Source organism: Podarcis vaucheri (genome assembly GCF_965113315.1).
Source record: "Podarcis vaucheri genome assembly, chromosome: 4".
Classification (NCBI taxonomy): Eukaryota; Metazoa; Chordata; class Lepidosauria; order Squamata; family Lacertidae; genus Podarcis; species Podarcis vaucheri.
This window is the reverse complement of record NC_138762.1, coordinates 56,417,656-56,442,081: the sequence shown is the minus strand read 5'-3', so window position 1 is coordinate 56,442,081 and position 24,426 is coordinate 56,417,656. Positions and strand designations below refer to the sequence as shown.

Below are 24,426 nucleotides of genomic sequence, written 5' to 3'. Positions count from 1 at the left end.
AAGGCAACACTATGAACAGAATCCCATAATAAAAAACTGCCTGGTTTTAAATATTCAGTGGAGGCTGCTGCTGTTTAATGTTCTACATGCCTTTCACCAACCATATATAAACAGCATTCCTGACATTCAGTAAATTCTTAATGCCACACTTTTTACATATCTGTTACCTGTTGCACAGTACTACAGGGAGCTTTCTGTTTGTCCAGACATTTCTGAGAATCAGTTTTTGAATTCAGCTCATCTCTGGAATTAAAAAATACAGTTACTTTTGTCAACAACTTAAATGCACACACATTTCATGCTCTAAAAAAAACAACAACCCACAACCTGGGAAACATGTCCCTGGGAAGCAGGGATTGTCCCCAACCTCTCATGTGCACCAGGGACCAGTGTCCTGGTGACGTCCCCCCCCCCCAAGCTATCACGGCCAATTAAAAAAAGTGGACACCCAGGTATGAAAGCTACAATAAATAAAGGTGTTAAGGTGAAACCCCAAAAACATTTCAAAGGGAAGTTCTGAATCTGAAAGTATTTCCACTATTATAATGCAAGAGAAACAATACCTTGTCTTTTCAAAGTCATTCATTTTGCTCCTGGATTTTCCTGGATTTTCCCTCAGCCCTGTCATGAGGGGAAGGGGGGGAAATCATTTTGAACCTGGTTATTTTCCTTAAAAAGAACCACACACTTTGCATCAAAAATTCCAAGGAACTGTACAAAGAAGCTGAAAATTTGACAGGGCTGAAAAAAGCAACATGCTAACGCTTAGAAACTGATTGTTATGTGCCAACACTGTACAAAGCTGACTGAGAATTCTGATGTCTTTACCCTGGTCTATGCAATAATTTTCAAGCTTCACTCAGAGAAAAAAAGATGCAAGGATTGCTGAACAGAAATGGAATAAATTGTGTGTAGAGGCACCAGATACGGAGGGCAGCAGGGGACAGTGTGCGAAGGCCCTGATCCAGTCGTTGTAGCGACACCAGAGCCACTCCATCATGATGGAGCAACATTACGGCACGGTGCGTGCCGACGTTCAACACCCACATTGGGGGGCCCAAGTCAGCGCCTCTGCCTGACACACGAATGTTTTGGGGTATCCATACCATGGAACACATATGGTCTAACTTATTTTAACTTACCTGACGAAATATCTGAAAGACGATCTTTGTTTTCTTTAGTTAAGGTATTAGCTGCTACCTGTAAAAAGATTTTAAAATGAGTATTTCCCCCCACTGAACCAGAAAGGGGCATGTTGCTAAAACCACCCACCTGAATAGATTTCCTTGATATGAAGTGTTGTGCGTGTTCACCCACGGAAATGGAAGAACTCAAATGATTCTACCAGGAAGGCAACTTAGGCCGCGAGTTTCAAATCTCCTTGTCTAATTGTGCTCAGAGCAGGCTGGCAATGTTATAATACTTGCTAAATCAGATGTGCAGTTACTAATGGCAAAGATTTCTGGGGAAGAATGCAAAGCATCTCTGTGTACTCTTAACTGAAGCCCAACACACCCAACTGGCATAATACAACTTAGGAGGAAGCTACACCGCCCAACCTAAGGACTGGAAGGCAGGTTTAGCCATCGCTGCCTAGGTGTGTGCAACAGGAATGCTTCACTTTTCCCCAGCAAGAGTGAATTCCCAACCAACCCACTTACATGAAGTTAAGTAAATGGATGCATTCAGGAAGCTGCTAGGGTAGGGCTAAACATGCTCACAACCCCTGGTGATCCTTGTGCTCAAGATAGGGAGGGGGTAGATTTTGCTGCCTCTTAACCTGGCTCTATAGAAAAGGATGGGAACTTCAAAGCTTCAACTCTGTTCATGTATATCCCCATTTTTGGACTATTTTTCCTGATCACACAGTGAAAAAGGGTGTGATATATCAGCACCTATGCTTCAATCTACCTATTGCTATTTACCAAATTTTAGGCGGGTGGCGCTGTGGGTTAAACCACAGAGCCTAGGACTTGCCGATCCGAAGGTCGCAGTTCAAATCCCCGGGACAGGGTGAGCTCCCGTTGCTCGGTCCCTGCTCCTGCCAACCTAGCAGTTCGAAAGCACGTCAAAGTGCAAGTAGATAAATAGGTACCGCTCTGGCAGGAAGGCAAACGGCGTTTCCATGCGCTGCTCTGGTTCGCCAGAAGCGGCTTAGTCATGCTGGTCACATGACCCGGAAGCTGTACGCCGGGTCCCTCGGCCAATAAAGCGAGATGAGCGCAGCAACCCCAGAGTCGGTCACGACCGGACCTAATGGTCAGGGGTCCTTTTACCCTTTACCTTGATGCAGGGTATTAATTATTCCTACACAGTGGTACCTCGGATGTCAAACTGAATCCATTCCGGAAGTCCGTTCAACTTCCAAAATGTTCGGAAATCAAGGCGCGGATTCCAATTGGCTACACAGGCAGCTCCTGCAGCCAATCGGAAGCTGTGGAAGTCGCGTCAGATGTTTGGGTTCCAAAGAACGTCCGCAAACCAGAACACTCACTTCCGGGTTTGCAGCGTTTGGGAGCCAAAACGTTCGACTCACAAGGTGTTCGGGATCCAAGGTACAACTGTATGCTAAGAATCTTGGGTTAAGCAGGGCAGAGAGATTGGAATCAATGACCTTCCCAGTCACAGTATCAACTGCTGTCTGCCAATCAATTGAGATTAGGCCCAGTTCATCCTGTTCCATGCCCCACTCCGGGTACTAGCAAAAGAAACTGCATTTCAAATGCAGAATGTGATTGCTTTTATCAAATTTCACAACAGAATGAATCCATCCACTCCTCCTTTCCTGACCCGACTGAGATTAAGAAGGCATTTGAAAAGGTTCTTTCTGTGCAGCCTGGTTCATAAAAACCTTAATATAAGAGCTGCTGTAGCATAGTAAGCAAGAGAAAGAGCTAAAATGCAATGCCCCACTTGACTCTCACCCATGGGATCTCAGGCAATCCATTCTCCCTCAGCCCACCCACCATCCCCATCTGTGTAACAGGGATAATAAATACCAACCTCTATAACAAAGTTGTAACAATTACAAAATAATGTACATGGAGTGCTCTGAACATCTGAAAGCACTATATAAATGGCTTATATGCTCCTTTTTTTCCAGCAGCTAGCAGGAAGGTGACCAGCTGCAGCTCCACTACTCTTAAGATGTTCTTGGTGAACAAAACAGAACCTGCCCCAACTCTTGCCCCAAACAGAGAGCTGAGGGGCTCAGATATTATCAGCTCCGGCTGCAGTTTATGCGGAACCAAGTTTCCCTGCTGCTGATTGGCAGGAAGCAGCCATGTCTACTGTTCTTAAAGAAGAAGCCTCTCAATTTGAACGGGAAGTAAGTTTTCAAGTTATTACTTGCTCAAAACCCAGTTAGCATCCTAAAGACTGTCAAATAAAAACCCAACGTAATTGTTTAATACCTGTTTTTTCTTGCTTTTGCCAAAATTTCCTCCCATTGAAAAGGAGCACCGCTGTAATTTAACTCTGCATATGCACTTGGCAATCTTCAAGTCTACAGCCTTCCCTTTCGTTTCGTTTCTCTAAACGGCTAAATGACTCACTTTCTCCTCGCAGGTCCACCCTTAACTTCCTTTGTATGCATTGTCACAGGTTCAGCTAACTGTGCTGAGCCAACAGTCTCTCATCTAGAACAGTCGTCATCACTCTACTACTTATTTGCACAATGGCAGGTAAAGAGGACGGACAGGTTAAGCACTCTCAAAGTAACGTGAAGGGCCTGCAACCCCATCCTCCTGATGTCAAGGGACTAAGTAAATTCATGAGTCCCATCCACAGAATTACAGCTAGGTAAAATGGTATCAACTAGATAAGATGCACTGGAAGTTTATGAATCACCAAGACCAAAAGCCCTACGTCAGGGGTCAGCAAACTTTTTCAGCAGGGGGCCGGTCCACTGTCCCTTAGACCTTGTGGGGGGCTGGACTATATTGGGAAGGGGGGAATGGACGAATTCCTTTGTCCCACAAATAACCCAGAGGTGCATTTTAAATAAAAGCACACATTCTACTCATTTAAAAACATGCTGATTCCTCGACTGTCCGCGGGCCGGACTGAGAAGGCGAATGAGCCGGATCCGGCCCCTGGACCTTAGTTTGCCTACGTGAACCTTCTCCAAAGATGCTCAGCTAGAGCTAATTCTGTTGGACTTTTAGCACCAGATGAAGACAATTCTATTCTCCCAGGATTTTTATATATTTTATTTTCAGATGGTTTTACTACTGCCTTGCTGTTCTTATGGCTGCTTTTACTGGTACCTTGTTGCTTTTATTTTTGTCTTACTGCTATTTTCACCTGGGACAGGAATTAAGCCTGATTTTAAATTTGTTTTTATTATACCATGAGCCACCTTGGAAGCTGCTGAAAGATAGCCAAAAAAACTTAATAATGGGGAAGGTTACTTAACAGAAACAAAAAGGACCGGAAGGCAGATAAGGAAAAAGATACAAAAATAGCAGGTTGTTGTTTTTGTTGTTATTCCCTACTCACCCTTTACCATAAGGTCCCAAGGCAGGGTTGAACAACGTTAAAATGCAACATTAAACCGTTTATGACTTTGCTAAGCCAGGACAAAATTATTAAGAATAACAGGAAATCTTAATTAGAAATGTGGGTAGAAAATTACTCTTGAAGAGCAAGACACAAAACTCCCCTTCAAACAATGACTACATTTAATTGTAGGAGGAAAACATAGTTTGGCATTAAGAGTAGGCAGATATTAAAAGTAAGCCTGAAGTTTGCCTAAGCCTTCCTCCCCTTCTCCTGCAAGCGAAGGGAAGGATTTCTGTTACTGGCTAGCAGGAAACATTATTTACTGCACTTGGACAAAATTGCAAACTCTCTCGTATCCAACAGCATGTCAAATAAATAACAAAAATGGAATTTGTATTATATTTGCTATTGTGACTTCTAACTGGTGCTAGAATCCAGGAGATATCACTCTATGTATTGCTTCACAATCAACCAATATGGATGAGCCTGTGCTATTACATTATGCTCTTCAGCTATTTGAGCTTTGAAATGTTTCAGATTTCCGGATTAAGAATATATATGGCTACCAACGAAGCAGCACAGACACTTGCTTTCTATCTCATAGAGAAATACTATTTTCGCCCAGTAGCAACCACTCTTGCTTCTAAAAAATTCCTAGTTAAAGCTGATCCTATGCATATTTATTTGGAAGCAAGACTGGCTTTGTTCAATGGAACTATTTTCATGATTTAAAAAGTGCTATGTTTAAAAGGTTTGTTGTTTTTTTCAGTCACATTCACAGATCTTCTTATAACAGGCCAAGTAGCTAGTTGCTTGCCAAGTTCAAATAACTTTAAAGTGAGATAAATTAACACAAAGCCAGGCTATATCACTGCCAACAAAAAGTTAAAGCGACAGCAGAGTCAGGGTTGGCAAGGTAAGGAGCAGGAACCTAAGAACCCTGAAAAATATATTCATGTTTAAGGAAATTTCTGACAGCACTGTCTTCCAGACAGCAGCTCTCAGTAGCATTTGCATTTAAAAACAAGCAAACGAAAACAACTTACCTTTGTATGCTTCTGTTTACCAAGATTGTTGTCAGGCTGCGTTTTCTTTTCATTGTCAGACTTCTTTGATTCCTGGGCACTGACTGAAGGAGATTCTGTAGAACTAAACCAATAATTCAAAATAAAACACACATTGCTTGTGGGGGAGGGGGGTGCCAGAAGATTATGAATTGTTTTAGGATCCGGAAACGTTCTTTTGCCATCATTCTTTGGTAATAAAATAAAGCAACACCCTATCATAAGATGTGAAGAGTTGTTTTCTGCAACATTTACATTAAGAATAACTGTATCTACAAATGCAACCTTTTTCGTTCAGGACCCACTTCCCTTCTTTACAGCAGGAAGAGAGCAGCTGGTCTCTTAAGAGAGGCACACAGGGCTGTTTTCCTTTTCTAGGGAGTGAAGGACAGTTCTGAAGGCAGCTTTCAGAACAATTGACACTGCTCCAACATTGGAAGCAGAGAATGTAAAAAAAGATACAGGACCCCTGTACAGTTAAGTCCATTCAAAGGTGACTATGGGGTTGCAGCGCTCATCTCGCTTTCAGGCCGAGGGAGCCAGTATTTGTCCACAGACAGCTTTCTGGCTCATGTGGCCAGCATGACTAAACCGCTTCTAGCACAACGGGACACCGTGACGAGTGCCAGAGCACACGGAAATGCTACTTACCTTTCTGGCACAGTGGTACCTATTTATCTACTTGCACTGGTGCACTTTTGAGCTGCTAGGTTGGCAGCAGCTGGGACAGAGCAATGGGAGCTCACTCCGTCATGGGGATTTGAACTGCCAACCTTCTGATCGGCAAGTCCAAGAGGCTCAGTGGTTTAGACCACAGTGCCACCCATGTCCCTAAGCAGAGAAGACACCAGGGCAACAAACATGTGGGTGAATGGTCACTTTTAACAAGGTAATTATCACTGTCTGCACTTTTCTGCATTCCATTGCCTTCTGACCTCACTGTTTACAATTCCTCCCTCTCTATAGCCATGCATATATGCATCCACAACTCCGGATAACACTTCAACACATCTGAGCATAAAGCTTCTGCCAGAATGAATTTGTTAGTCTTCCACAAGACCCTTTATATTGTTCTTTATTATATTTTACTGTATTTTTACCTTATTTTTGAAAGCCACTCTGGAAGTGCTGAAGGATATTTTAAATAAAGAAATAAAAACTGGGGGGGGGGGAATCAATGGGCTATTTCCCTCTTTGAACACCCATGTTAATTAAGAGCATGACTTCATGTGGATTAACACTTTCAATTGCTTTAAAAATCTTTTTGCCCATGCAATCCATAGGTGTGGAAAACAGTAAAGATATGCCCTTCTAAGGAATATTTATGTGCAGCCAACCGTTTTGAAGCTTCTTAGTGTTTGTTTAAATTGAACCATAAGGCAGTGTTGTTGTTGTTTAATTCATCTTAAATTTAAAAGAGGGATAATCTTTGAGAGCCTGACACTTACAGAAATTAAGTGTTAATGAAGCATTCTTACTAATAGGAAATAGTGTTTCTATACCTCATGAATTTGTCAAAATCTGTAGTGGTACCAAATCTGTGCTGGTAAAATATTAATTTAGCCCATTGTTACTTGACTTTTATTTACTTTCACATATAAAGTAAAATAGAATTAAACTTACTTTTTCTGAACTACTGCCTTCTTTATTCTGTGTTTATGTTGTTTCACACCTAAATAAATGATAAAAAAATTGATTCACTAAATAAAATTTATTATACAAAGTATTTTATTGTATTTAAAGACAATCCTAAAGAGGAAAGGTTACCTCTCATTTCATCAATTTGCTTTTTAAATTTCTCATGTTGCTGTATAAGATCCTTAATTCCTTCAGGATTATTTCTGCACAGCTCTTGGCCTTTCTCATTTGCTTCTAGCGCTTTTTTGTGCTCCCCCAAGAGATAGAGTGAATCACAGAATCGATAGTGTCCCTACAAAAAAACAACAACAAAGAACTTACCACCCCCCTAAATAGAGCACGTTTTGCCAAATAAAAACATTTTCACTCCTATTTTCATCACATGAGTCTAAAAGCTCAACCCTACATTGGCTCCCAGTATGTTTCCGAGCACAATTCAAAGTGTTGGTGCTGACCTTTAAAGCCCTAAATGGCCTCGGTCCTGTATACCTGAAGGAGCGGCTCCACCTCCATCATCCTGCCTGGACACCGAGGTCCAGCTCCGAGGGCCTTCTGGCGGTTCCCTCACTGCGAGATGTGAGGTTACAGGGAACCAAGGCAGAGGGCCTTCTCGGTGGTGGCACCCACCCCGGGGAATGCCCTCCCATCAGATGTCAAGGAAATAAACAACTATCTGACTTTTCGAAGACATCTGAAGGCAGCCCTGTTTAGGGAGGTTTTTAATGTTTGATGTTTTATTGTGTTTTTAATATTCTGTTGGGAGCCGCCCAGAGTGGCTGGGAAAACCCAGCCAGATGGGTGGAGTATAAATAATAAATAATTGGAGGGATTTTCAATTGGAGTAGAAACTTAAGTGTTGGTAGCCCCTCCTTTACTGAGCTCCACCTCTCCCTCCTGTTCAAACTTTAACCCCTGAAGAACCAATAGTGTATCACACTACAATCTGTACCACTTCTCATTAAGTGGCACCAAACCCCAGGGAGAGCATTTCTGGGGAATGAATGGGAAATGGGCAAAAATCAAATTTCCCCACTCTCTCTAAGTGGGCACTGGGAGTGCCTCTTCTGTGAGCAAAACTCTGGCGACAGGATCACTGGATCCAATCCTATGCCGGCACATGGTAGAAAGCCAGAATCAACATGAATCAACATTAGATCATTAGAACACTAGATGCAGAAAGTGAATCTAATACGTACTTGTTAAAATTGGGTAAAGGAGCCCAAAGAGACCATGCCCTAAAAATAACTGGTATGGGTTCTTTCAATTAAGAAGCTGCCAAGGACATAATTTCTACCTACTCACAAATATATTACATTTAGAGATTTTTTTCTATATTAACCAGTTTAGAAATGCTTTTTAAATAAATAAAACTATTGCATACAGGGTATCTATCCACCAGTGATTTATAACTAGTCAAATTAACTCAAAAAGGGAAGCTTCCTGTTTATATAATGGTTAATGTTCAATGTTTTCTGACTTGAGTTCCAGCAAAGACAGATCTGTCAAAGAAATGCAGCTAACCTTTGGCCAGTTGGGCTTCAAAATTGTGGCTCTCTTCCCATCACACAGGGCTTTTCTGAAAACAGTAAGAAGATAAGATACTAATGAATGAGGAAAATGTTCTCATTCAAATACAGTACATTTTTAAGCTTTTCAAATTGCAATACTAAATCCAAAAACTTGAGAAAGTTCTGTCTTTAAAAGAGAAGAAATTTCACTCACCATAAATTCCCATTCTGGAGAGCAGACAGAGGATTCTTCAACTTACATCTCCTCCTGGGGGGAGCCAGGTTCAAATTCTGACTTCACCAGGGGGAGGGGGTATTTTTGTCTTCACAGACCTAGCCTTGCAGAACCAAAGCCTTTCACGTTTACCTCCCTGAATGCTGCTGACTACTGAGTAAGACAGTCAATAGTCTTTCCTTCTATCTGAACGCTTGTTCCTGCCAGGTTTTCCTTCCGAGTACTCTCAGAGGATACGAAGAAAGATATTGACCCAAACCAACATGGCAACAGTTCAATGCTAACAGGCTTCGTCAACAGAAGAGGACATCTCTGAAAGGTCCAATATACAGTGGTGCCCGGCAAGACGAATGCCTCGCAAGACGGAAAACTCACTAGACAAAAGAGTTTTCCGTTTTGGAGGTGCTTCGCAAAACGAATTTCCTATGGGCTTGCTTCGCAAGACGACAATGTCTTGCGAGTTCCTGCTGGTTTTTTCCCCTCCCCCCCTTTTTCTAAGCCGCTAAGCCGCTTATCAGCTGATCCGATCAGCAGATCAGCCGCTAATAGCGATAAGCCGCTTATCAGCTGATCCGATCAGCAGATAAGCCGCTAATAGCGCTAATAGCGCTAAGTCGCTTATCAGCTGATCCGATCAGCAGATAAGCCGCTAAAAGCCTCTAAAAGCCGCTAATAGCGCTAATCCGCTAATCCTTCAATGGGCTTGCTTCGCAAGACGAAAAAAAAACCGCTAGACGAAGAGAATCACAGAACGGATTCTTTTCGTCTTGCGAGGCACCACTGTACCATCCAGCATTCCTACAAGTCTAACCAAAACACTAAGCCGGGCACACTGTCCACTCTGTAAAGTTGGAATCTATGCTAATTTACCAAAAAAAAAAAAAAATCCTTACTCCTCAAGGAGGAGGAGGAGTCATATTCACCTCCAAGATACAGAAAAGCAATACAGAAAATACAGCACAGGTTGGGATCCAAAGAGGTGGCTTGGGTCATACCTGGTGGAATTTATCATATTTATTTTTGCTCTGAGCACCTGATCTCCTTACCATCCAATAAACTACTTTTTTGAAACTATCTGCAGTTTCAAAGTACTTAACTGAACTAGTTCTATGGACTAAACATCAGGAAGGACTAAACGCTAAGAGCTGTTTGACAGTGGAGTGGTCTCCCTTCTAGTCTTTTGTTGGAAGTCGCCCAGAGTGGCTGGGGAAACCCAGCCAGATGGGCGGGGTATAAATAATATATTTATTATATTATTTTCAGCTTTGGCCCCAGCCTGGTGGAACACTCTGTCGCAGGAGACCAGGGCCCTGCGGGACTTGACATCTTTCCGCAGGGCCTGCAAGATGGAGTTGTTCCGCCTGGCCTTTTGTCCGGGCCCAGTTTGACCCCCCTCTATGGGACCCTGTAAGTTACCTCTTTGGCCCTTTTATCGGCTCACATGGGACCAACATGGATAGCTGGCCCTGATGAATACTTGAGGTTCCCAACCCCTATGGTTGTAATTCGTGGGCAATCATCTAATTTTATCCTGATTCTAATTTTTAAGCTGTATTTTAATCAATTGTTTGATTGTGTTTTGATGTATTTGATATTTGATGTTAGCCTCCCTGAGCCCGGTCTTGGCCAGGGAGGCTAACATCAAATATCTTACTTACTTACTATATTATTATTATTATTATTATTATTGACTCTCCTCCATTGGAGGTTTTCAAGCAGAGGTTGGATGGCCATCTTTGATGAATGCTTTCGTTAAGATTCCTGCATTGCAGGAGGCTGGACTAGATGACCCTTGGGATCCCTACAATTCTTTTGTTCATTTGTTCTTTGGTCTCTAACCACTGTGTATTTCTGTCTTTAAGAGATCACTTTTTTTATTTGACACTAACATGCATTAAATGCAATGCTCACCAGCTTCCCCAAGATTCAAAGTCCCAAAAGAGATCAAAACCAAACCCAAAAGCTCTAAAAACTGAGATTAGCTGAAAACATTTCCAATTTAATGCCCTCCTCCTGAATTCCTTCCTTCCATTAAACTAAAAATTCATTGCTTTTTCGCTCTTGCTCATGCCATTGAGCAAGTGGGTGTGGAAGAGGATGAGACACTATGACAAACTGAAATAAATCCTCTCTAATGTAAAATAATACTAAATTTCGCAGCTGAAATTTTAACTTTATAAATGTGCGGATAAAATGTTTCATAGCCATTTAGTCTCTTAAAGCAACACAGCTTTAAAAAACGGAGCATGAGATTGATATTCAGCTTAGATAAATATACTTAGGCAGTGTTTGAACACTCAACTGCAAGCCCTCTTAAGCTTTCACACTCCTCCATTCCCAGTCCCTTCTGCCCAAGGGGTTTGAATGCATAGAATTCCACTTGCCTTTCAAGCAAACTTTTGCCATTTCATCCAAACCAAGAACTGTGATTAACTGTGGTTAGTTTAATAAGCCAGCTTCATAAACCATGATTTGAAGTAGACTTGTTTTAAACTAACCACAGTTATAAATACCCACAGCTGAATAAGAACAAGAGCTTCAAAACTTCTCTTTCCGATCACATGTCATGCAGAGGAAGAGGGGAGCATGTGAGCCCAGGAGAAAAGGCTAGAGTCACTTATGTAACACTAAACCATAGTTTAGGGTTCCATTCAAATGTAGTCATTGAATCCCATGAAAAAAAATTATACTTACTTATATTGTCCAGTTCGGATAAAACAGAGAGCCCGGTTGCCATAAAGAATGTGATTTTCAGGCCTTTAAAAAAGGTTAGATTGCATTCAGTTTATTTACTCTGAACCAAAATAGTCTCCTGAAGCCATACATGTATTTATATGTAATTATCCAATATGACTTTTCTGCCTTAGTTTGGATTTTTGGTAGCAGTTAATACGCAAGGTTTGAAAAGCTGTGGTCTGCATAACAAACTCATTGAGAATAGTTTACAGTAGTCTCCCCATGTAGGGTGAATTCAGAAACAGGTACACCTGCAGTCCCAGTGTCAGCCTAACCGAAGCTAAAGTCACAATTGTTGCAGATGACATAGGTAGTGATTACTGCAAATAGTAAGTACTACTGATAGGCACAGCACTCAATTTCAGTACTGTAATACTGATTTGTATTAGTGGGGATACTTACCAGATACATTGCCAAGCTTTGCTATTCAAGTGGTTTCAAATATGACAGGTTTTTTAAAATTCTGCCATCCTGTATCTCTACTGAAAAGCTATAAAATACGCAGTTCTCACAAACAGTGCTACTCAGCTGACAGTAAGGCTTCCAGCAGCAGAGCATTCCCCCCCCTCTCCCTTGCAGACCCCTCACACTCTCCAAATTGCTGTAGAAAGTTGGGAAGCCCCCCAGAGCAGATTTAAGTGGTGCACCGTGAGCTAGTGGAGCAAAGGAAGTGGTTGAAAATTGCTTCTTTCCTCTAGGAAGCCTTACCATCAGCTGAGGGACACTGTTGGACAAAACCCATGGTGTATTAGGAATGGCTACCAAAAGAAAAAACAGTGGGGGGCGCACTGTTTCTTCTGTCTCAAAAGACCAAATCTTAATCCAGATTGAGGCGATAAATCATCTGGTTTGTTAAACAGTCACTACTCCCTACTGGACCTTTAAAATCCTACTTAAGGGATTCTGCTCTCAGGTCAACATGATCCACTAAAAGATGCTAATTGTTTGGTGACAAGAGCCAAGGACAAAATAAACCCCTCTGAAAGCAAATAGACATTTTCAGGTGAAGTAAAATCTAATTAGAAGGGCACTAAGAATGCAAAGAAACACTACAATACCCATAGTGGATTCCATACCCCATACTCTGTATATGTGCAGCTGTCTTTGGGAACTACTCTTCTCTTCATTCTTTCATCTTCTGTCCAAAAAGGTTCTTATCTCAAATGCACCTTTCTACACCTTTGTTCATTAATATAATTTATCCCTTACCATAATTCTATAGCTTTTGTATAGGAAGCGGCAGCAATATCAAATTGCTCTTTAGCAAATGCTTCATTTCCCCAATTTTTCATGAGATCGCTTTTCTGTAATGAAACAGGACAAATTCAAATTAACTTCAATTGTAAAGAAATTTCAGATGGGTGCATATATATATACAGTTTACTAAATTCATCTTGAACTATGAAACATCTTTAACTTATTTTTAAGATTGTGTTACACAATGACTGTGTTTGGATGCTAACAAGCCACGATACAAACAAGCAATTTCAGCAGTGAGACCATTCTCTGATAAATCCTTGGATCCAGAACACTCGAACAACTATAGGCATGTTGCAAACGTTCCTTTCTCAGGTAAAGTTCTTGAATGGGTGGTTTTGAACCAACTTCAGACCTCTTGGATGAGTGTGATGGCCTTGGTCACCCTTGTTCATGACTTGTGTTGGGACAAGGGGAGTGTGTCCCTGTTAATTCTCCTTGACCTCTCAGTGGCTTTCAATACAAATGACCATGGTATTCTTTTGGGGAGACTGTCGGAGCTGGGAGTTGCGGATACCGTTTGGCAGTGATTCCACTTTTAACTTGGATCACTGCTTGGAAGAATCTCCATTACAGGGTTCCTCAGGGTTTGATTTTATCCCCCATGCTATATAACATCTTCATGAAACTTAGTGGGGGTCATCCAAGAGTTCTGGAATTTGCTTTCATCTATATGCTGATGACACCCGACTCTACATCTCCTTTACAGCTCAAGCAGATGTGGCGGTGAATGTTCTGGACTGGTGCCTGGCCTTGGTAATAAACCAGATGAGAGCCAATAAACTGAAGCTCAATTGAGACAAGACTGAGATACCACTAGAGGGTGGTTTCTCTGACCAAATGAAAGGTGTGGCATTTACAAGTAAGCTCTTATTTTTTTAATACAACGTTTTGCTTAAATCTTACCTTCATACAACCGTCACAGTTTTGAGATTCAAATGCTTCTATTAAGTTGTAGTCCTCCAATATAATTTTGCTTATAAGATGCTTGTCTACAAAGTGAAACACAGTACAATGTTTACTGCTACCAACTGTAGTATCGACATGTACTTAAGAGTTACTTTTCCCTGCCCAAAATTATTCCTTTGAGAACTATATAAATATCACACATATGTACACTAGTGTAATCCAAGTGAGTAGTTCAATCTTCCATTTTTATTTTCCAAATCAAAAAAGATTTCAAAGTTGCAGAAAGAGATTTATTTTTTTTACTAACAAAGTCACTTTCTCCCAAATCATGCCACCTGTCCCTGGGCTGATGTCCCTTGAGCAAGGGAGGGAGAGAGGGGTTGAATTCTGTGTCGAATCCTTGTTCCCAGAAGGGAACCTTGTTCCTAACAGGTGCTCAAAGTCAAAGCTAGCAAGATTGACACTCCCCCCCCTTGACTGTTGATGAGCAGGGGTTAAATCCAGCTCAATTTGGCTGTGCATGCCTGTTCAATGTCAGGAACAGTCAAAGAAAACAAACAAAAGAAAACGCCAGCTAGCTGGGTGAGGGAGAAGTCCCTCCTACAGTCCCTGCTTCCCCCACCCCCGGTCGCTGAAAGAAACCTGCTTTTCTTATGAGACAGACTTTGTTGCAAATTTACAGTCAAAGGGGGAGGTGAGCCACGTTCTGTTATCTTATTTGAATTCTACGTCCGATTTGGCAAGAACTCCCCTGGAAAGGCTGATTTATGGAGCAACTGGTCTGGGAAAGTTAATGAGCAGATGCTTAGACTGTATATTATGGGAAGTGCCAAAATGGCACCTGCCGCTTGAATAGGACTTTTGGATTAGCGTGAAAATCAACACAGGACTATAACAATGTTTGCTTCAACTCACTTGTGGAAATAACTCACAGGTTATTAAGAAGAAAAATGATAACAACAAGAAGATTGGAAGACAGCTAATGGCTGCTCTCTCTCCGAGCTCCGGAGAGAGGACGGCTCTGCGAGTTCGGGTCTGACCCGCTTCGGCAAGCGGGAGACCCCTAAAATCACAGGAACGGGTCCTGTGAACAAGGAGATTCGGTGGGCACCCGAAGCGCCCCCTCTTTACCGCAGAAAGAGCCTTTTTAAAGGCTCCGGAACGACAACGGGGGAGCGCGGTGCTGAGAATCGCTACCCAGCCCGCAGAGTGAAGCCGCGTCGCCATTAGTGGAGAGCGCCGATTCCCTTCCTGAATAATCTGGACAAAAAAGACCCGTGAGTAAGACTGAACCTCTACTCGAATTAAAACTACCTGAAATTAGGCTGAAAACGGGAAAGGCAAAAATTAAGGAAGTCTGCCTTCCCCCGACTGCATGATAACCAAAGCAACGAAAGTTACTAAGCTGCATCCGTAAGGGAAAATCGTCTTTAAATGCTTGAACCCGACATTTGGACTTTGACTATCCCCTCCAGCTTGCAGGGCAGAGGGGAGGAAAAAGTGACTTTATAAGCTGCATGACTAATTTAAAGGAAAAGGAAACTTTCTGCAGCCTCCAACCTGGTACGAACTGCTCATAAAACAAAGGAACACTGAATTGACTTCAGATTCCTGTGAAAGTAACAAAGTGGAAGCTTTATTGTTTATTGGTTACAAAGTTTTGGGACTTTGTGGATACATTATATCAGGGAAGGCTGGGACTCTATTTACTGGGAAAGTGTTGCGTTATACTTATAGAAGCCTCCTGATAAATTTGCTTTTTAACACTCTTTATTTCGGTTTGTGGACATTCTGATTTGCTCCCTCTAGAGGGTAAACTAAAAGTTGCTACGCTTTGGGACAGTGGAATTTTTTCTAGGAGAAGGCTCTTGTGGGAAACGACCTTGGGATATGAGTGGCCCAGCAGACGAGATAAGCACGAGAGCCAAGACAAGGCAATATCAACAACAGCTGCAGCAACACAAGAAAAGAGGCTCGATCTCAGGAATAACTTCTACAGTGACAACAGGACAAGAAAGAGGCACAGCAGTCTCCATGGATGCAGTATCGCAAGCCCTTCTTAAGATAAATCAATCCCTGGAGAATTTAACAAAGCAAACGGCAGAGAACACTAAGAAATTGACAGAGAACTCACAGAAATTGACAGACTTGACAGCAAGACTTGATTTGAATACAGAATCTATAAATAAGCTTACGCAAGAGAACTCTGCCACACGTCAAATTGCGGAGGAAGCCAGAACTATTGCTGGAGAGACTCAGGAAAAATTAGAACCGATTGCCAGGAAGGTCTATGACCACGATGCAACTCTGGCACTGTGGGAACTACAAAGAAAAGAAAGGAATCTGAAATTACGATCAATTCCAGAGGACGAAGGAGACAATCTCACGGACTTTTTAACGAAGGAGTTTGCTGATGCTTGGGAAGACTTAGAGGAAGACGAAATCAAAATCACAACGGCATTCAGACTGGGTAGAAGACAGAATAGAAAGGTACCGAGAGACTGCTTGATCACCTTGAGATCGAAGGAGGAAAGAGACAAAATATTAAGACTGCATTTTGAAAAGGCCTTACAAATTGGGAATTCACCAATACAGATTTTTAAAGATATCCCTAAACATATTCTGGACTTGAGAGCTTCTTATAAGGACCTGGTTTACCTGCTCAAGAAGAACAACATCCGTTTTAGGTGGGAATTTCCACAGGGACTGTCCTTTGACTATAGGGGGAAGAAGGTGAAAATAAAGACGACACAGGATAAAGACAGTTTCCTGCATAAAAATCAAGAAGATCTACAGAAAGGAACTGTAGACCCAATTGCTGAGCAAAGGAGTGTAATAGATATCTTGAACCTCTCATTTGGACAGAACCTTCCACCACCAACAGAGGAGGAACAACAATTGGGAGCAGTTGGAGGAATACCAGAAAAATAACAAGATGGCCCTGCAATTCCTTAGTTGGAATTGTAATGGGATGAACATGCCTTTGAAGAGACGACAAGTATTCCACATTTTGTACAGAGAACAACTGGACGTGATTTGTTTACAGGAAACTCACATAACCAGAGCCCACAGGAGACTGCTTATGAATAAAAAATTGGGACAAGAATTTATTTCGTCCGACAAAGTGAAAAAAAGAGGAGTTGTGATTTATGTAAAAGAGAAGTGGGCCCCAAAAATGATTTTTAAAGATGAAGAAGGAAGATATTTAGCGGTGGAGATTCAAGCACAAGGAGAAAAATTTTTGATAATTGGGATTTATGCACCAAATGAAGGTAAAGCAGAATTCTTCAAAAAACTTCATGAAACCCTGATGGACTATTTGGAATATAACATGATAATCATGGGAGATATGAATGGTGTAGTTTCTACGAACATGGACAAGACACAAAGACTGATACTCACTAAAGAAGGGAGACTCCCTAAGACTTTCTTTGAAATGACGGAAAATATGGACTTAATAGACATTTGGAGAACAAGGAACCCTCTTGAAAGAGAGGGAACCTTTTTCTCCCAAGCAAAGATGACCTGGACCAGAATCGACCAAATCTGGATTACTAGTGGAATGGCTCCGAAGATTAAGAAGGTAGAAATCTGCCCAAAAACCTGCTCCGACCATAACGCCGTGAAGATGGAAATGAAACTTACAACAACTGGTCAGTTTAGATGGAGAATGAATGACACCCTGTTTCGAGATAGAGAGTTCCACTTGAAGGCCCAAAAAACTTTAAAGGACTATTTTGAAATCAATCTAAGGGGCGATGTGGAAAGAAGAGTGATCTGGGACGCAAGTAAAGCTGTGATGCGAGGGTTTTTGATTCAACAAAACTCAATAAAGAAGAGAAAGCAGAAGGAGAAAAGAGAAAAATTTTTGGAAAAGATAAAAGAAGGAGAGAAAAAATTAAGGTCAAAACCAAAGTCCCAGGAGATTTTGAGGGAGATCAAATTGTATCAAACACAATATATGGAATTGATGAACCAAGAGATAGAGTGGAAAATAAAGCAAATGAGACAAAAGACATTTGAGTCGGCAGACAAATGTGGCAAACTCTTGGCATGGCAACTCAAGAAAAGACAGAAATTAAATACAGTTTCAAGTTTGGAAGTGGATGGAAGGACCATATCTAAACCAAATGAGATAAGAAACTGTTTTGTGAGTTATTTCAAAAAACTTTATTCCCAAGGATTACAAAATGAAGAAGACATAGATAAATTCCTTAATAAACATGGATTACAAAAAATCTCTCCTCAAAGTAAGGTGGATCTAAACCAGAGAATAACAGAACAAGAGATAGAGGGTGCCATTCAGGACATGCAATTGGGCAAATCTCCAGGGCCAGATGGACTGACTTCCAGATATTACAAATCGTTAAAGGAATGGTTGATACAACCGTTAAAGGATGTCTGTAATGAGATCTTAGAGGGAAAAAAGGCACCTGAATCGTGGAAAGAAGCATATATTTCACTCATACCAAAGACAGAGACTGAAAAGACTCAATTGAAGAACTACCGCCCAATCTCGTTACTCAATGTGGATTACAAAATTTTTGCAGACATTTTAGCAAAAAGATTCAAAAGAGTATTGATGGAAAAGATTCATAGAGACCAAGCAGGCTTTCTCCCAAAGAGACACCTCTCAGACAATGTTAGGAATATAATAGACATTTTGGAAAAGTTAGAGGTGAACATAAATACTAAAGCAGTTTTGATATTTGTGGATGCGGAGAAAGCCTTTGACAACATTTCTTGGAGTTTTATGAAAAAGAACCTTCATGGGATGGGGGTAGGACAAGGTTTTGAGAACGGTATGGGTGCTATATATTCCGAACAAAAAGCTAAGTTGATTGTAAACAATGTAATAACTGAGGAACTTAAGATAGAAAAAGGAACACGACAGGGGTGCCCAATTTCCCCATTGCTTTTTATTTCGGTCCTGGAGGTGTTGCTGAACATGATTAGAGAGGACCAGCAAGTTAAAGGTGTACAGGTCGGAGCAAAACATTACAAGTTAAGGGCTTTCGCAGATGACTTAGTTCTGACTTTACAAGAGCCATACACTAGCACGAAAAAGGTGTTGGAGATAATTCAACAATTTGGCCAGGTAGCTGGATTTAAATTGAATAAACAAAAAACTAAAGTCTTAGGGAAAAACCTGACAGATATGGAGAAGAATAAGTTTCAAGAAGAGACGGGTTTGATGGTGGTTAAGAAGGTGAAATACCTAGGGGTTAATTTAACATCTAAAAATTTGAATTTATATAAGGACAATTATGAAAAATGTTGGTTAGAAATTAAAAAAGACTTAGAAATATGGTCAAATTTGAGATTATCAATGTTAGGCCGAATTGCAGTAATTAAGATGAATGTATTGCCTAGAATGTTATTTTTGTTTCAAACTTTGCAGATTATTGACAAGATGGACTGTTTCAAGAGGTGGCAGAAAGATATTGCGAAATTTGTCTGGCAGGGCAAAAAGCCCAGAATAAAATATAAAATATTAACAGATGCAAGAGAAAGAGGGGGATTTGCCCTGCCGGACTTAAAATTGTACTATGAGGCAGCAGCATTCTGCTGGCTGAAAGAGTGGATGCTCCTCGAGAATACAGATATCTTGGACTTAGAAGGTTTCAATAACGCATTCGGTTGGCATGCATATTTATGGTATGACAAAATCAAAGTGCATAGTGCCTTTAAAAATCACATTGTAAGGAAAGCGTTGTTCAATGTTTGGATGAGATATAAAGACCTGTTGGAAAACAAAACCCCTAGATGGTTGTCACCCTTAGAGGCGAAGGCCCATAAGAAAGTTAATATGGAGGTCGGATGGCCAAAGTATTGTGAGATTTTAGAACAGGATGGAGAGAAACTGAAATTAAAGAGCCATGAAAAACTAAAACCCAAAGTACAAGATTGGCTCCACTATTATCAAATAACGGAGGTTTTTAAACAAGACAGGAAAATTGGCTTCCAGGTGGAAAAATCAAAACTCGAGACAGAACTGCTAGAACCCAATACTAAGAATTTGTCAAGAATGTATAACTTGCTGTTGAAATGGAACACACAAGATGAAATAGTTAAATCAGCTATGATTAAGTGGGCACAGGACATTGGTCATAATATTATGTCTGCTGACTGGGAAAGGTTGTGGAACACCGGAATTAAATTTACGGCATGTAGTGCCTTAAAGGAAAATGTGATGAAAATGGTATACAGGTGGTACATGACCCCAGTTAAGCTAGCAAAAATTTACCATTTGCCTGACAATAAATGCTGGAAATGTAAGGAAACTGAAGGTACTTTTTATCATCTTTGGTGGACATGCCCGAAGATTAAGGTCTTCTGGGAGATGATATATAATGAAATGAAAAAGGTATTTAAATATACCTTTCTTAAGAAACCAGAGGCCTTTCTCTTGGGCATTGTCGGCCAATTGGTGCAAAAAAAGGATAGAACTTTCTTTATGTACGCAACAACAGCAGCAAGAATATTGATCGCAAAGTATTGGAAGACACAAGATCTACCCACCGTGGAAGAATGGCAGATGAAAGTGATTGACTATATGACATTGGCGGAAATGACGAGCAGAATTCGAGACCAGGGAAAGGAGACTGCGGAAGAAGATTGGAAGAAATTCAAGATTTATCTTAAGGACTACTATAAACTTGATGAAGTTTAGAATGTCGAGATTCTATAGAGAGAAAGGGTTGCAGTAATATAAGATTAGAATAAGAAAGGACTATGACGAATTAGAGTTGGAAAAAACATTTATAAGTTGCTATAAAATTTGGACATGAGGATGCAGAAAGGGGAGGTATGGGGAAGTCCGAGGAAAGAAGTTTATGAAATGACATTATGAAATTATATTTGTTTGTTTGTTTGTTTTCTTTTTTGTGTTTGTCTGTTATAAAAACTTTTGTAAAACTAATAAAAAATATTATAAAAAAAAAAAAATCAAAGCAGAAGAAATATGAGAGGATTGGACCCTTCTGAGCTCGAAGCATGGGTACCCCCAACAAAAATTTTGAAAATTCGGCAAAATATTTGGACTTTATGATATGTGTTGGCATAATTCGGATTAATTAATGAGACACAATTGGATTGTTAAATGGAAATTTAATAAAAATTATTTTAAAAAAGAAAGAAAGAAACCTGCTTTTCTGAAGACATTAATCATGATGCGGATTTTTCACATGTGAAGCAATGCCTGTAAATTGTAGGAAAGGGATGGGAGAAAGAAGCGCTTTGCCAGACCAATGCTCAGCACCAGAGATTCTGGCATGTAGGCAGGACTACCTATTTCTCAACCTTGTAATGTTATAATGATGTGTGACTGGCAGGTGCCCCCACCCACCTGTCAAATTTGGCCTGCAAGGTTGATCCTATGGAGCCAAAAAGCTTCCCCATCCATGATATTTCAAAGAACAGGTTCACTTAAGTGTGGCCTGGGCCCAAAGAATCATGCAGCCCCTCTTGCTACCCAAGAAGCTACTCCAAGAAGCAACATGGCATGCAACTGGCACTGTATCTGGGAGGTGGTAGAAATCTATGACCCCCCCATGCATGAGAATTAATGTCTCACTGATGCACAGAGTACTTTGGATCCAGGCCGATAAATTTACCAGCGAACAACCTTAAGGCACATGGCAAGCACAAAGTTGCCAACTGGTATATATTGGGAGGATGCTGTATTTCTGGTCTTCAACTGCAGAAATAACAAGTTAACTTGGTATCCCTCCTGACCTTGACTTCCTATCTTGAAGTAAAACTGGTAGTGATATGTTAACTTCAGTTTGGTCTAAATGAAAAGAACACAGGCTAAGTAGTAGACAGGATATGAGTCATCATACCAGTGAAGAATAAGCTGTTTCCTCAAAAAAAAAAACAACAACCACCAACTACATAAAAATCACTTTCAGTTAGGACTAGAGAAACAAAACAACAACAAAAAACAGTTGCCTTTATAGAGCTAGTATTATGGAACAAAGGTAACTGTGTTGATCCACAAAAAAAAAAAAACCTTTGGGCCATACGTTTTTGGGGGGAGAAACCAAAAAGACACAAAAACATGGCAAGCCTTTGATTTCTCAGAGCTTTTCATGAGGAATGATGTTCCATAAAAGTTTTATCCTGGAACTGAATCTAGAGCCTTTAAAAACCCCGATTATAATCATCTCGCCGCTTCCTGCTTTGTGTAACATCTCACCTGTTGAAGAGTTCCGCAAAACTCAAAAGCTTGCCACCATTTCTGTGACTTTTTGGTTGGTCTAAGTCAAAGTATTACCCAACTGTGAGCCACAGAGTTTAAGATTAAGCAGGCACAGGAACACGACATTTTTCCATACACCACTCATTGTAACATTGTGTATAACTTACATTCAGCAAAGAAAACTTCTAGGAAAGGCCAACAATAATTTCCAAGCTTTTCTAATTTCTGCAAAATACCGATGTCATCAGCATATTTTATCCAGTCAAGAGCATCATAAATATTGAAGATTCTCTATTTCAGATGAAGGAGAAATATAGAAGATACTATTATTTGAAGTACTTTTAAAAAACGACAAGTTAAAATTAAATACAAATATAGCCATTCAGGCATGAGGGTGTTAAATAGTATAAAGACTGCAGAATCAAGCCAGTGACCTGCAGTTATACTCTTGCCTCCATGAAAAGAATTAATTTCTGCAGACCCCAAGAACTCTGCTGTTTATGCTGGATTGTTACCCAGTACATCCATTAGATCATTCTGATTGGGTTTTACAAACAGCAGTTTTTAGCTTGCTCCCAATGATCCACAAGTCACATTATCATTCTGACCCCACTGCATTTCAGATCATGAATGATCCACAACAAGCTTGCAGCTCCTATAAATCTGCTAACTCTAAGGAGGTCTAGGAGGGCCAGCGGCTGGATGGGAGACCACCTGGGAACCACTGGTCCGATGCCTTCCATGATGGATGAAAGGCAGGATATAAATGTTAGTAAACATTGTGTTCATTCAAAAAAAGTGGAAGCAAAAAGGCTTCTAGTATTTGAGTTGAAAACAAACTTACATTGTCTATTTCAGCTCCAATTTTCAATATGCCATTGATGAAACGTGGAACATCCTGGGGGTGGAGAGAAGAAAAAGAGCAAAGGCTTATCAACAACCCTAACCTGCACTCATTTAACATCATGTCAGTGATCTGAAGGGGTTTTCTAACTTCAGCTGAGATTCAAGAGTAAGACTACACAATCCTACCTATACTTACCAGGAAGGAAGCTCCACTGAATCCAATGGGCCTTATTTCTGATTAGGCATGGCTCCCAGACTTTGGCCCTCCCTCCCTCCCTCCCTAGAGAAACTAGACTGGCTGCCTCCTTATTGTCCTTCCGCCAGCAGATGAAGACTTTCTTATTCTAGCAGCCTTTCACAAACTGATTGTTTTTAATGAAAGGGCTGCTGCCATGCTGATTTCATTATAACTACTTGTATGGCTTCAATATGTATATAGTTTTACTTCTATCAATGTTTAATTGGTTTTTAATTATCCTTTTTCTATATTTTTAGTGGTTCTTATTCTTATCTGTAAGCTGCCTTGAGTCCCTGTCAGGGGGAAAAGGCAGGGTATAAATAAATATAGAATAATCATCTTCTTAATGACTTACCGCAAACTTTTTGGCTATATCAGTAACATCTTCTAATGTCTCAATTTCATATAGTCTCTCCAGATTGAGCTCACCCACTTCACAATCACTTAAATATAAACAGATTCGCATTAAATGACATTTTCTACTACTATATGAGAAAGATCAAAATAAAAAGGTACTTAGAACTATGTACACATATTAAAACAGATTTTGAGACACTCATAATTTATTTAAACATCAATAGTCAAAGAAGCATGTCTATTCAGTAGTAAGTCCAACTGAGTGTTTACTCTGAATAATTTACAAAGCAAAGATAGGAATGCTGGTCCATAAGAAAAGATTCAAAAAATTCAGTTGGGTCATGCCTTTAACGGAACCAACCAAAATGTCACAGAATTGTGATAGAGATTCAAGTTCTCCAGTACTCTTAGTAAGACAGGATGTTATAAAAAGTAGAGAGTAAGGTAAGGGATTAGGAAAAAAATTGTTCTAGTTAATTTATTGTTATTTTCCCATGTTAGCATTCTATTTTTAGAACCTCTCTCTGTCCTGATGCTGCAAAATATACACTGGTCTTCCATATTTCAGTTTTCAAACAAGAGTGCAAAGTAAACATTTAACGAACAAGAAAAATGCCTGCTTACCTGGAATCAAGACATTTCTTTGTGTGTTTACATCCAGGTGCAAATAAAAATGGCCAAAAGGTATATATTTTGATCATGTCACAATATTTTTGCAGCTCAGAAACTGGTTTACTACACCATATTTTACAAATTTCACCTATGGAACAAAAAGAAAGGAAAAATAAAACTAAGCTCTAATAAGCCTTACAAATCTGAAGATCTGCACCGGTGCTTGACTGCTACATCAGATTTAGTCTATTCTTCTGCAGCACAGCAAAATGCAAGATAGGACCATTAAAACAACCATAGACAGACAAACTAAAGAGGAA

General features: G+C 40.4%; 1 protein-coding gene across 2 annotated transcripts in view; it reads right to left on the bottom strand.

Annotated features, from left to right (window-relative positions):
* The window catches only part of TTC3 (tetratricopeptide repeat domain 3), a 74,508-nt gene that overhangs the window by 41,974 nt on the left and 8,108 nt on the right, over positions 1–24,426 (bottom strand). For both annotated transcript variants that reach the window (XM_082221300.1, XM_082221301.1), the window contains exons 5-18: positions 24,119–24,254; positions 23,493–23,580; positions 22,898–22,951; positions 22,221–22,344; positions 13,848–13,933; positions 12,894–12,988; positions 11,643–11,705; positions 8,727–8,781; positions 7,335–7,497; positions 7,191–7,239; positions 5,550–5,652; positions 1,143–1,200; positions 564–621; positions 168–243 (exon numbers count right to left, since the gene is read on the bottom strand). In XM_082221300.1, the coding sequence (XP_082077426.1) occupies positions 168–243; positions 564–621; positions 1,143–1,200; positions 5,550–5,652; positions 7,191–7,239; positions 7,335–7,497; positions 8,727–8,781; positions 11,643–11,705; positions 12,894–12,988; positions 13,848–13,933; positions 22,221–22,344; positions 22,898–22,951; positions 23,493–23,580; positions 24,119–24,254 (1,208 nt within the window). The remainder of the gene's footprint in view (positions 1–167; positions 244–563; positions 622–1,142; positions 1,201–5,549; positions 5,653–7,190; positions 7,240–7,334; positions 7,498–8,726; positions 8,782–11,642; positions 11,706–12,893; positions 12,989–13,847; positions 13,934–22,220; positions 22,345–22,897; positions 22,952–23,492; positions 23,581–24,118; positions 24,255–24,426) is intronic.